The sequence below is a fragment of the Rhinolophus hipposideros genome, assembly GCF_964194185.1.
Source record: "Rhinolophus hipposideros genome assembly, chromosome: 5".
In the NCBI taxonomy this organism is placed as follows: Eukaryota; Metazoa; Chordata; class Mammalia; order Chiroptera; family Rhinolophidae; genus Rhinolophus; species Rhinolophus hipposideros.
The window spans coordinates 38,046,649-38,060,825 of NC_138051.1; the positions used below are offsets into that span (position 1 = coordinate 38,046,649).

At 42.8% G+C, this 14,177-nt stretch overlaps 1 protein-coding gene across 1 annotated transcript; it reads right to left on the bottom strand.

Moving 5' to 3' along the window:
• Window positions 1-713: 713 nt before the first annotated feature.
• Window positions 714-9,857, bottom strand: PPP1R14D (protein phosphatase 1 regulatory inhibitor subunit 14D; the record flags this gene model as incomplete). Its single annotated transcript, XM_081049022.1, has 4 exons — window positions 714-779; window positions 970-1,002; window positions 1,207-1,290; window positions 9,603-9,857. 4 exons carry the CDS (start codon window positions 9,855-9,857, stop codon window positions 714-716), a joined length of 438 nt encoding a protein of 145 aa, XP_080905148.1.
• Window positions 9,858-14,177: the final 4,320 nt, after the last annotated feature.

A 14,177-nucleotide genomic window follows, 5' to 3' on the forward strand; every position in this document is an offset into this window, starting at 1 on the left:
TGTCCCAACCTGCCTGCCATTCTGACTCAGTGTTTGTTTCCAGCAACTCCCTCCTGATCCAACCCTGACCTCTCGGCATGTGCCCTTTACATCCCTCTGCTTTTTCTCTTCCTCTGGCTGGAGGCAGCTCAAGAAACAGTCCTCAGCCTGAGGCCTCCTTTATCATTTAGAGGGGGAGAAGGGTTTAGCCTTCCTTGATGCTCCAGACCCTACTAGCTTTCTCCTGTTCCCTCTCTAGGATTCAGAACTAGTCTGTGCCACCTGGGCTCCCATCCTTGGTGATGCAGGGTGCTTCATGTCTTAGCCTCTAGGCCTTGCTAGATTGTCATCTCTCTGAAGCAGAACCGTGACTTTCATTCTTAAGGCCGATTTGGATGGAGGAAGGGAGGGATGGATGCATGAGGTGTGTGGACAGTGGAATGACTCAGGATGCTGGCCTTCTGCTATATCACGTCACCCTCTCCCTCCCCCATCCCTCAGCACAGATATGCTCCACACTCCAGCTGGGGCTCCTAAAGGTTTTATCCACTTGGCTGCCAGTCGTGGCTTCCAGAAAGCCCAGCTGACAGGAGCTAGCTGTGACTACATACACTAGGGGTGTCCAAATGTCCCTCATCTTCCATATTCCTTGTGTGTCCCAAGGAGCTGTTTCCCTCTCAGCCCAGGATCCAGAGGTTCACAGCAGGCCTGGCAGTGCTGAGGCTGCTGAAGGTCTATTTCTGAGGCCGACTGAGCCTCCGGAGTTTCTTGAGTTGATTGAGTAGCTCAGAGATAAAAGGCTGAGAGAGAAACGGGTGAGATTAAATCATGGGGATATGCCGACCCACCACACTGCCTTCTCTAATCTTCCTCCCACCCCATATTCCCAGAGCCAGGGAAGAGGAGAAAGATCCAGGGCCAAGGTTTCCATTCATTAGCTGCGTCCCCACTGGGTCTCCTCTTACCCACAGATCAGCAGGGCATCCTTACCTCTGTGGGGCGGGTGCAGTCTCGGAGAATAGCCTGAGCAGAAGAGAGCAGACAGTGGGTGCCCGAGACACAGCATTTTCCCACAGCCCCAAATCAATCTTTCAGAAATTCTTCCCTCTGATTTGGTTCTCCCCACTCTAACCAAGGAGGCAGAGTCTGGGTTCCTGGGATTCCCTTGGTCCAAGCCCCGTTTCCAGCCCCCAGCCCCTGAGCCCAGGGCCCAGCGCCCCATTCTACCTCCAACTGAGTCTTCTGCTCTTCTGTGGGCAGTTCCATGAGAGCCTCCAGGTCAATCTCAGGCTCAGAAGGAGTTGGTTGATCCTGTTTGGGAATCACATGGGGCTCAGAGGGGCCTGGCCAGGTGGTGCTGGAGTGAAAGTTACTGTCAGGAGCTCACCCATTTCCCACTTTAGTTACTGAACACCTATGTTCTACCTGAAACAGCGCTAGGGTTCTTTAAAAAGAATGTCTGTTTAATTCAAAAGTTATATACATTGTTATATACACTGAAAAGTGGTGCAGCTCCTTTGGAAAGCTGTTTGGCAGTTCCTTAAAATGTTAAATATAAGGTTATCATCTGACCCAGCAATTCTACTGTCAGGTGGATTCCCAAGAGAAATGAAAACATATGTCCACACAGAAATTTGCACATGAATGTTTATAGCAGTATTAACCATAATAGCCAAAATGTGAAAACAACCCAAATGCCCGTCAACTGATGAAGGGATAAATAAAATATGATGTAGACGTACAACATTACTTATCAATAAAAAGGAACAAAGCTCTGATTCATGCTACAACACGGATGAGCCTTGAAAACAGTGTTAGTGAAAGAAACTAGTTATGAAAGGCTACCTATTATGCAATTTAATTTGTATGAAATGTCCAGAATAGATACATCTACAGAGACATAAAGTAGATTAGTGATTTCTTAGGGAGTGGTTGTGGTAGGGAACGAGGTATGACTGCTAATGGGTACAGAGTTTCTTTTAGGTGATAAAATGGCCCAAAATTAGATTGTGATGGTTGTACAACCCTGTGAAGATACTTAAAACCACTGAATTGTACACTTTAAAGGGGTGAATTGTGTGGTATGTGAATCATATCTCAATAAAACTATCTTTAAAAGTTATTATAGTCATCAAAAATTTTAAACAATACAGAGTTTATATAATTAAAAATGAAAGAAGTTCGAGGGAATAAGAAGATAAGTTACAGACTGGAAGAAAATATTTGCAAAAGATATACCTGATAATGGACTGTTATCCAAATATATATAAAGAACTCTTAAAACTGAACAATAATAAATGAACAACCCAATTAAAAAATGAGCAAAAGAGCTAAACAGATACCTCACCAAAGAAGATATTCAGATGGCAAATAGCATATGAGAAGATACTCAACATTATATGTCATTAGGGAACTGCAAATTAAAGCAACAATGAGCTACCTCTACACACCTATTAAACCGGTAAAAAATCCAAAACACTCTCAACACTAAATGCTGGGGAGGATGCAGAGCAACGGGAACTTTCATTCATTGCTGGTGGGAATGCAAAGTCGTACAGCCACTTTAGAAGACAGTTTATCAGTTTCTTACAAAACTAAACTCACTCTTTCCATACAATCCAGCTATTGTGTTTCTTGGTATTTACCCAAATGAATTGAAAACGTCCACACACAAAAACCCACACACAAATGTTTATAGCAGCTTTATTTCTAATTGCCCAAACTTGGATACAACCAAGATGTCCTTCAGGAGATAAATGGATAATAAACCATGGTACCTCCAGACAATGGAATATTATTCAGCGCTAAAACACAATGAGCTATCAAGCCATGAAAAGACATGGAGGAAACTTAAATGCATATTACTAAGTGAAAAAAGTCAATCTGAAAAGGCTACATGCTGTATCATTACAACTATATGAGATTCTGGAAAAGGCAAAAAGATCAGTGGTTAGGGTGTCGGGCGGGAGGAATAGGTGGAGCACAGAGGATTTTTAGGGCAGTGAAACTCTCTGTATGAAATTATAGTGGTGGATACATGTCAATGTACATTCATCAAAACCCATAGAATGTGTAACACCAAGAATGAATCCTAATATACAATATGGACTTTGGGTGATTATGATGTTTGGATATAAGTTCACCAACTGTAGCTAATGCACTGCTCTAGTGGGGAACGCTGCTAGTTGGGGATACTACTCCTGTATGGGGACAGCAGGGATATGGGAACTCTCCATACTTTCTGCTCACTTCTACAGGGAACCTAAAACTGCTCTAAAGATAAAAGTCTATTTAAAAAATGATGGGAACTCCAGGGCCAAGATTTAATCAGCTTAATAATTTTTTTATGGCTTTATCAAGGACTTTCTTCAGTAAAAGGTGTATGGTGGTGGAGAACGTGATTACTAATCCACGGCGGTGTCACTTTCTTGATTCAGTGCAAATGTCAACATAGTGAAAAAGGCAAATAACATCTTAGTATTATTATGGAAATAATCAGGGACCCCTGAAAGGATCTTGGGGACCCCTGGAGTCACCAGAACACACTTCAAGATGGATGGATAAGAACTGCTGCCTTATCCATTTTTCTATTGATTTGTTCATTTTTTTCTTACCGATTTAAAGTCTTTTCAAAAAAAGAAACTTTCAGATTAGCCCTAGCATTCCACAAATGAGAGGAATATCATTTGTGTTTGGGGGAGTGGGTGGGGAAATAGGCGTATGTGTCTGTATAGTTGAATCTAATGGCCTTTTCCAGTTTAGGTTTTGCTTCCTTTTTTTAATGCTTAGCAAGATCTTTCCATACTGACTTGGATAAATATTTGATATTCGCCTTCACATTTTTCTACAGGTTTGATAACTTTACCTTTTCGACTTTATTATTTCATCCTTTGGAATTTCTTCAACAAATATGTATCAAATGACTACTATTAATTCAGCATTGTGAACTTGGGAACTTCAGTGAACAAAAGAAAGATACTGCCCTCGAAGAGCCTACATGTTAAGGGCAGTTGGAGAGACATAATAAAAACAGATGTACTGAGTAACTAAGTTGTATAATTTGTTTAAAGGTAAGTGCTATTGGGGGAAGTGTTCCATATCTTGATTAGGGTAATGGATATATATGGCAAGTGTATTCAAATGTGGATTTCAAATAGGCAAATTTTACTCTCTGCCAGTCAGACAATTAAGTTCACGAACTCATCCTAGAAAGTGCTACATACCTCATTGCTGAATATCACTATGGTCACCTTTGAAGTACTCCCCTTGGGAAGCTATGCACTGAGGCCAGCACCTAGTCCGCCCTTCAAAGCAGTTTTGGAACTCTTTCTGGAATGGCCATCAGAGCTGTTGTCGTATTACACTTGATGTCCTGAATGTCATTAAAATGTCTTCCTTTCAATATTTCCTTTATCTTCAGGTAAAGAAAGAAGTCACTGGGGGCCAGATCAGGTGAGTAGGGAGGGTGTTCCAATACAGTTTTTGTTTACTAAACTCCCTCACAGACAGTGCCGTGTGAGCTGGTGCATTGTCATGAGGCAAGAGCCATGAATTGTTGGCAAAAAGTTCAGGTAGTCTAACTTTTCCACACAGCCTTTTCAGCACTTCCAAATAGTAAACTTGGTTAACTATTTGTCCAGTTGGTACAAATTCATAATGAATAAACCCTATCAAAAATGGTTAGCAACATCGGTGCAACCAGTTTGTGAACTTAATTGTCAGGACTTGTAAAGTTAATTTAAAAAAAAAAGAAAGAAAGAAAAAGAAGGCTCATCTACCCTCTCACTCTTCCGACTGCCAAGGGGTAACCACTGTTAACAGTTTTGGTCCTTCAGTACTTTCTGAAAACTAAACAGTGCTAGGGTTCTAAGTTAGCTCTTTCACCCTAAACTCTAGAGTTTCCCCTTTGCTTCCTTGGTTTCTAGCTCATCTGATTCAGCATTCATTCATTTAATGCATATCTGTTGAGAGCATTCTGTGCACCAAGCACTGTGATGAGTGTTGAGGCCATAGTAGCAAGACAGACACACATCGTACTGCCCTTGAATAGCTTTTAGTCTCCTGAGGGATATAGACAAATAAAAAGGCAGTTGCAAACAAGGGGATAAGCATTGTGATGAGATGCTATGAAAACACATGGAAGGGGAACCTCACTAAGCCTGGGGTTTAGGAAGCCTTGCTGGAAGAAATGACCTCTAATCTGAGATTAGAAGGCTGAGCAAGAGTTATTAATGCTTCTGGTCCTGATGGAGTAACAGGAACCAGATTTCTTCTCCCAACATAAGTAACTATAAAATTAGATAAAACTACATGAACAACGTTTTCAGACATTGGACAACAGGTAGCTCGGGACTATCTGAGAAAAAAGGGAAATAAAAAACATAAACTCTATAATTGCCCTGAATTTCTTCCTGGAGGCAATTTCCAGATGACAGAGTTGAAAGGAAGAGCCCAAGTAGAACACAGTGGTCTTGCTAAATTGATATGGCAAAGATCAAAATTCAGGGTTGAGGTGACTGGAAGTTGCTGGACAAAGTTCTGGAGAGGAAGGCGTTATAAAGACAGAGACCTCTAAAACTCTGCATAAGGGGTCTCTTGAATCTTTGCTGAACACAAGATGCACATTCATAGGGTAAACTTCACAAGGCCAGGTACTATGAGGCACTGAGAGTACAGAGATGAAAAGTTTGAGACCTCACAGAGGACTGGGGACAAATCAAAATTCCACCCAGCCAGAATACGTAGACAGTCATCAGTGATCACGCAGAGATTCAGCAGAGACCTCAGACGGGCCATGCTTTACTATTAAGGTAAATCAGTTTCTAGATTAAAGGCTACTCTAGACTCTTGCTAATGGAGCTTAAAAAACAAGTCTCACAAGGATCAAACTGAACCACAAGTAACTAAACTACCTACCAGGACAAAGCCCAACCGTCTTTATTTACAGTTACTCAACAACGTAAAATTCACAATACAATCCAGTACCCAGTCAAAAATCACTAATTCTGCCAAGAAGCAGGAAATGTGACCTATAACCAGGAGAAAACTCAGTTAATAAAAGCAGACCTGGAAATGATAGAGATAACAGAATTATCAGACAAGGAAAACATGAACATAGAAATGGAAGATATGAGAATCAAATGGGGCATCTAGAGATAGAAAATACAATATTTTAAATAAAAAATTTACTGGATTGAATTCATAGCATATTTGACACTGCAGAAAAAGGATCTGTTGAACTTGAAGATATAGCCAATGAAACTACTCAAAAATGAAGTGCAGAAAAGAGGTGAAAAAGAAGGGAACAGATCAGAGCTTTGGTGAACTGTGGGATGATATCAAGTGGTCTAACATATGTATAATTGGAATCCCAGAAGGTGGAGGGTGGGGTCAAATAAAGATATATCCTGATGATTAGAATTCTGCCTCTAAAAAAGTATTAGTGCAGCCTAAAAATCATTTTTATATCACTTATGATGTCAACTATATGTATATTGAATATAAGGTATGTATATTACTGAGTGTCAGATTGCCACTGCAGTCTGGAGCTGGGAATATGGGTTCATATAATAATCTAAATATTCCTTTCCTTAAGTACATTTTGAATTCTCAGAAAATGAGCAGATATATCAAACATCTGCTGAGATGAACAAGTGTGGTACACATGTGACTCTATATTACAGGTAGTGGTTTCCTGCCAGATGTCGCCTGATTTGACCCCTTTCTCACCTCCACTACTTACTCAGTCCCCTTTTCTCCTGATCTCTGCCGCAGTACCAGCAATAGAGTAAGGTTCAGAAATGAGCTAACAATGTTTATTTGACATATTCATTGACTATATATATATATATATGTTTATTTATTTATTTTTTTTTAAGGAGGGCGCAGCTCACAGTGGCCCATGCGGGGATCGAACCAGCAACCTTGGTGTTATTAGCACCACGCGCTAACCAACTGAGCTAACCAGCCACCCCGACAATACTTTTTTAAAGTTGGAAGCTTAATAGATTGTTTCTTAAAATCTCACCACACCAAAAGGGCTGCATCAAAATGCCAGATGCCACCAGGAAAAGATAGCGTCATGGAAGCTATAGAAATGTTTCAAAAATCTGGGGTGGTCAACAGTGCACATTAGATCTCATCCCACATGATCGGTGACCTTGGCAAGAGCTCTCAATAGAGTGGTGGGAACATAAGCCAGATTTCCGTGGTTTGAATGGTGATAGGAAGGGGAAAGTTAAGCAAAGGATGTGAATGTGGACAAATTCTTTAAGGAGACTTGTTGTAAAGGATACATGAAATAGGACACGGTAACTAGAGGAGGACACATGGTTGAGCAAGAGTCTTTGTAAGACAGGAGAAAGTTATGAGTGTTTATGCCCCTGCTTAGAAGCCAAACCCACACTCTACCTCTGGACAATAGAAGATCTAGGGGCCCAAATCTATTTGTTTTGTTGAACCCAGATTTGGCTCCTCTGAAGACCGCAAAGCAGGCTGTACACCCAGGGAGAAGAGGTGGGACCCTCCAACAAAGGGGTCCCAGTATAAAAACTAAATAAGGAGTGATGCATCCCTAGAACCATTCCCAGGGGTACCATGTCAGGTCGGCACATTGAGGAGAGCCCTGATGGGTGGCCAGCGGCTCTGTGAAGGTAGAACTGGGGTAGGGTAAGCCTGGAGACTGTGTTGCCTCCATCTCTGCCCAAGGTGACCAGTCACCTGGAGCTTTCCCAGCCACTTGGCCTCTTCCTGCTGAAAAGAGCAGGGATGGGGAGAGGAACTGCTACCTGGCACCTTTGGACAATTGCCATGGCAACTGCATGCCAGGTATTTTATTTCTGTCGTTGCCTGGGAGTGGTCCTCCCACGTGTCCTGTTTTCCAATGTTATGAACTCATTATTGTACCGTCTTCTCCCCCGACCCCGTGCCTTAATCTTGTAAAACACGGTTCTCTGATGCCTGGAAGGATTTGCCCTGAGGTGTCTGAAATATGAGACTTTTCGTGCAAGTACACAACAATTCTGAAATCGAAACTGATTCCGAAAGGGAGGTTGCGGGTGGTAGTGAAAGGCAGTGGAGGTGTCTTGCAAGGTCAGAGCAGACACAGGCCAAGAAAATGTGCCTCTCCTGCTCCAGCTTCAGGGCATGTCCCACCCGCCACGAGTGGGCCCAGGATGCTGCAGGGGACCAAAGTGACACATGACCCAGTGAGCCTGGGCCACAGTATCACTCTTCCCCACCCCCAACCACAGGGCTGCTCAGACAGCCCTTCCTTGGAAGAATCACAGGCCCCTGCTACCTCCAAAGAGGAAAAAAAGACCTGAGTCAAGAAGAAGGAGAAACAAGAACCGTGGCATGGGGAGAAGGAGGACTCTTAGTTTCTGGCTGGGTGCAGTGGTTGTCCACCGGCCACATGCCAGAAGCAACTGTGGAGCTTATAAAAAAGACCAGTGCTTGGGACCCACTCTAGTATTAGGTTGGTGCAAAAGTAATTGCGGTTTTTGCAATTATTTTTCATCCTTACAACAGCGGTTACTTTTACACCAACCTAATAGATCTAAATTAAATTCAGTTGAGGTGCAGCCAGGACACCGGCTCCTTTCTGAGGCACTTCAGGGGTGGAGAACCACTAGCTGCTCACATAAATGCTCAGATTCTGCAGGCAGAGCCCCAGCTGCAGCTCCGGGTCCTGCCCCCTGCCTCGTCCTGTGACCTTGGGCTATTTACTCCACAACTCTAAGCCTGCATTTCCTCTAAGGTAAAACAGTACCTACCTAATGGAGTCGTGGGGAGGCTGACTGAAATAATGCATGTCAAATGCTGGGCACCAGGCCTAGCAAATACTTAAGTGCTCAACATGTTATTCTTGTCATTGAGGCAGCGGTTGCCATTTCTCTAGGATCCCGATTTGGAGGTATTAAAAAGTGCCACTTCTCATGACAAAGGGCCAAAACCCGTCCTATTCCCAGGGCGGGGTTGAGGGAAGTCAGTCAGAGCCAGGGCCAAGGCGAGGTCAGCTGCTGGTGTTAGCTATGGTTACTCTGACGTTCTAGTCCAATGCTGCCTGTGATGAGACAATGAACACGTTCTGTATCTGTGTTGACAATATCGTGGCCATTAGCCACTTGTGGCTATTGGGCACTTGAAATGTGGCTATGAGACTGAGAAACTGAACTTATGATTTGATGTAATTGTCATTCATTTGAAGTTAAATAGATACACATGGCGGATAGCTACAGTACTGGACAATGTAGCTCTAGACATGTACGTGTGTTGAGGCTGAGAGTACATAAAGACATAAACTGAAAAATAATAGCCCTTCTATTATCTCATTTAAGCATCGGAAAAGTCCTAAAAGGAAATATGACAGGCATTTATAACCCCATTTTAGAGATTAGGAAACTAGGTCTCAGGGATGGTAAAAGACCTTTCCCAGATTATGAAGACAGAGGCCCAGTCCAGATCACAGGGGCCAGATTTCTGGGTACAAACCCGTGTCCCACCTGTTGGGGAAAGCATTCTCTCCATGGGAGCATTTCCTGAGGTCTCTCAGCAGGCTCTCTCAGCCTCCTGGCTGGGCCCCAGGTCCCCCGTGTCCTCCCACCCTTCCCCGTGCTACCCACCTGGAAGAGCTCCTGAACCTTGGAATCCACCCACTGCTCCATCTCCAGCCAGCGCTGAAGCTGCCCCCGGTCGTACTTCACTGTCAGCCGGCTGGGTCTCCGGGATCTGGACACTTTGGAGGGGTCGGCGTAAGACTTTGAGTCTGAGTCTGTGGATGACTTCCTTCTCCTCCCAGAAGCCCACTGGACCTTCTTACTTGGGTTCTCCCTGTCAGGGTTGGGAGATGTGCAGGAAGCTGGGCTTGAAGACAGCATGGAAGGATTAGTCTGGGCAAGATGCAGGGAAAAACTGCCAGTCAGAGCAAGGGTGCCAGGGAAGTGAAGAGACAGAGAACAGGAGGCCCACAGGGAAGAAAGGGGGGAGGGAGGAAGGCAGGGCCAAGGCTTTGGGAGAGGCGGGGGTCAAAGATCAACAGGCCTTTGTCTGGTGCTGGGAATGCCAGACTCCGGGCTCCCTGCTGTTAGCTGCCAGTGAGTGGCACTCCTGAGCTCAGTTGTGCCCCAGCTTTCCTTTCTGCAGCTGCTGGGGTCCAAAGTGACATAAACTGCAAATGAGCAAAGGTCAAGTAGGTGCCATGCCTCGGGAGGAGGAAGGGGCCCTTGGGTCCTGAGGGGTGCAGGACTGTGATCTATGCTCTATGGCCAGCTCTGGAACAGGATCTGAGTCACACTCACCTGAGAACCCTCTGCATTCCACCACCCTGGGCCTAGATCCACCTGGCCCCCAAGAAACTGCAGTCAGATGGATCCAGCAGGAGCAGTGTCCCTGGCAGGCAGAAGCTTCTGCTCAGAGTATGGCACTATTGAGGGACAGTCTCACCAGGGGTATTTAGAGGGGTGTTTATTGGTAGGTCTCTGAATGTCAGAGACCTTGACTTACTGTTAGGTCTCTGAAAGTTAGGTCTCAGAAACCTTGACTTACAGACAGATCCATGTCTGCAAGAAAACAACAACATGAAGAAAAAACCCACAACAAAATGTCTGTTGGCCTGCACCTGCAGAGAGAGCCAAACTTGCGATAACAGAAAACGGCACAAAACAGTTACTGGCTCATAGGCAGTCGGCATTTTCTGTTCAAACAATGCTACCCTGTCAGCACAGCCGCTATAAAACCCTCCTCACCCCCTCCTTCGGGGCAGCAAGTCTCCTTTAGATATGCAGCGCCGGCTATAGCCATCTGTTGCTCAGCCGGATAAACTCTTGTTCTCTTACAATAAAAACTTTCTTAACTTGCCTGACCATGCGTGTTCCTTTACTGGCCGACCTATCAGTTATCTGTTGCCCTCATGGAGACCCTTTTGTGTCTGGGTGTGTCTGAATGTGAGGGAAGAGTGGCTTCTCTCTTAGCCTGGCCCAGTGCACTTGCACGGGAAAATTTATCAAGTGTGTCTCCAATTCCTGTTCCCCAGAGGCAACTGCTTAGGAAGCCATGTTTATCATCACATGACCCTCCCCTGATTCCGTCCTTCTTAACACAGAGGAAACCTGCAGACTAACTTTTACCCTGGTGTAAAGACTACTACTTTTAGACATACTTGCATTCTAAAGGAAGGGTATTTTTCTCCGTTTAGTCCTTTGTGATAAAAATTTCTAAACTTGTTAGAAAAGTTACAGAACAACATTATAATTAAAAAAATAAAAAATAAACAGCTCAGAAGGAAAAACAAATGAAAAATTAAAGTTTCTCTCCTTTCCTCAGCTCCACTCCCCAGAGGCAACCCCTACCAACAGCTTCTGTTTTTAGTTTTCCTGTGGTTACCATTATCCCCTTATGTAATATCATAAATTTGTCCATTTTAGACAAAATATGAAGGATGAGAAATTAACTCACATTAACTCCATTTCCTTTACTTTTCACATTCCAATTTTTATTTAAATATTTCTTTTTAGGTCTGGTAGCCGTTGCCTTTATGATGTTGAGTTTCTGTTTCCCAGCTATCAACAGTCATACACCTCAGCTTTAGACAAAGGCCAACAGATAAGTAAGTCCTTAGGGCCAATTTTAGGCCCTAACTTAACAGAGTAAAGGAGGTGTTTGAGGGCTGGATGCCAGGATGGAAGCTTGGAAAAGCCCAGGCTTTGGAGGAAGGCTGACATCTGAATTCAAACTCAGCTTTGCCTTGCATCAGTTTTATGACATTCAAGTTTCACAACGTCTTTAAGTCTGTTTTCTCACCTGCAATATGGGGCTTTGGGAGGATTCAAAGAGATGATGTATGTAAACATTTAGCATGGTATCCAAAACAGAGTCCTTTCTCAGTAGATTCCTATTTCCTTCCTTTCCTCACCTTCCTATTCTCCCTTGCCTTCCTGGTGAGGCTCTGTCCGGCAAAGGCTGGCCCTGAGACTTCTCTGCAGTGGCTTCCTTCCTGGCCCTCTTTGGAAGAGGGTGGGAATGAGCAGGGGAAGGGAGGCGTCTAAAATGCAGCCTGTAGACTCTGCTATTACTTTGACTCTCTGTGATGGGCAAGCATTATTATGATAGTTACCTCCCTCTTCTGCTTTCTGTCTTCTGAATGGTTTGGTAGCCTTTTCAGGAAAAGGAACCAGATCAGAAGAGTCAATGGGTTTTGTTCATTCATTAACTCATTCACTTAACAAAGATTTTATGATCTCCTTTAGTAGGCCAAGCGATATGCTCAGTACCAGGGATTGGTGATCCAAAAGAGACACAGTTCCTGCCTTCGTGGAACTTACAGTCTAGTGTGAAAATAAACAATCAACTAATTGACTAAATGTAAAACTGTAACTATATTTAGTGGTCTGAAGAAAAGGTAAAAGATGCTGTAAGAAAGTCTAGTGAGGGTGTGATCTAGCAAGTGGTAACATCTGAAAGGAGTTCTGACGGATGAGTAGGAGTTAACTAGGCACAGGGGTCCACAGGAATGGATCTAGCAGAAAGCAGAGCATATGCAAAGGCCCTGTGGTGAGATGGTGAGTACAAGGAACAAAGAGAAGGTCCATGGGGCTAGAACAGAGAGAAAAGGGGGGCCATGAGACAGGAGGGATAGAGGGATCTACACAGGGCCCAGTGAACCATTTTAAGGAGTTTTGTCTCCATCCTAAGAGCATTGGGAATTACTGCAAAATCTTAAGCAATTGTGGTTGGGTTCAGATTTAAATTTCCAGAAGATAACCCTGGCAATTGAATAGAGAGGATGAGAGGGTGCAGAAGGGCTGGAGAAAACCAGTTAGGAGGCCATTGCTGTAGGGCTTGATGGGGGGGAGGTTGTGTTGTCAATAGTACAAAGTGAACAGATTGAGAGCTATTTAGGGGGTAGTATTTAACAGAACTTGGTGATGGACTGGAGAGACATGAATATGCCAACTTCATGCATGCCTACATAGGGACATAGACAGGTTCATGCATGGAGCCTCTTTGAGCCTGTTTCCTCATCTGTAAACAAGGAATTGGTGGGATTCTTCATGAGCACATAGCACGGCCCTGGTGAAACTCAATGGCACATAAATTAGTTATGCCCATCATTTATAATGTGACGCTCCTTATTTGTATCTTTCCATCTCAGCATCGAGACACATCTCACTGGCCTACACGTCACCATTCATCAGTAAATTCGTCCAAGGTGAGGGAACTCAAGATCCAAGGTAAGATGGGAAGAAAAAACCAACACGATGGCAGAGCCACATGAGGGCAGGGAAACAAAGAAGGTGTGGGCATAGGCAGAGTCTGCCCTGCTCTCTTGACCTGGCATGGGTCCAATGGTGGGATAAAATGGGCAGCAGGCAGATTCCATCAGAACTAGGCTGTTCTTAAATGCCTCTTCTTTCTCTTACTAAAAATTTTTATTATAAAAGAAAAACATGTTCATTTTAGAAACATTTCTAAATATTCTAAAATTCTAAAATAACATTAAAAATTGCCCATAATCTCACAACACAAAAAAACCACAATTGTTAACATCCTGGCAAGTTTCTTTCTGGTCTTTTCCCAACTATATATATTTAACATAGTTGAGAAAATGTTTTATATATATATATATATATATATATATATATATATATATATATATATATACACACACACACACACACACATATATACACACACACATATGTGTATATATACATATGTGTGTATATATGTATATATACATATATGAGTGTATATCTATATATATAATTATTTGGGAAACATTAAAAACTATTGTTTTTATTCAAGAAATACATTTTTAAAAGACATGTTCATTGTAGAAAATTCTAAAACATACGTAAAAGAAGAAAAGTATAAATGATCTGTTTGGTGTATTTATTTTCCATTTTTCATATAGATTGGTTTGTTTTGGATTTTCATGAAATTAGATCATTTTGTAACAGATGCATTTTATTTTGTAACTTAATATATGTTGAATACCTTTTGTATCATTAAGCAGTTTTGTACATATTTTTTTAACACTGCAAAGTTTTCAAAATTTGGACCATAATTCAGAGTGAGGAAATCATTTAAAATCACAACAGACACATATACAAACATGAAACAAAAATTTCTTATAAAACAAAATTTACCTTTACTCTGATATTTTCAACTCTATTCCATTTAATTTAATTTAATTTTTT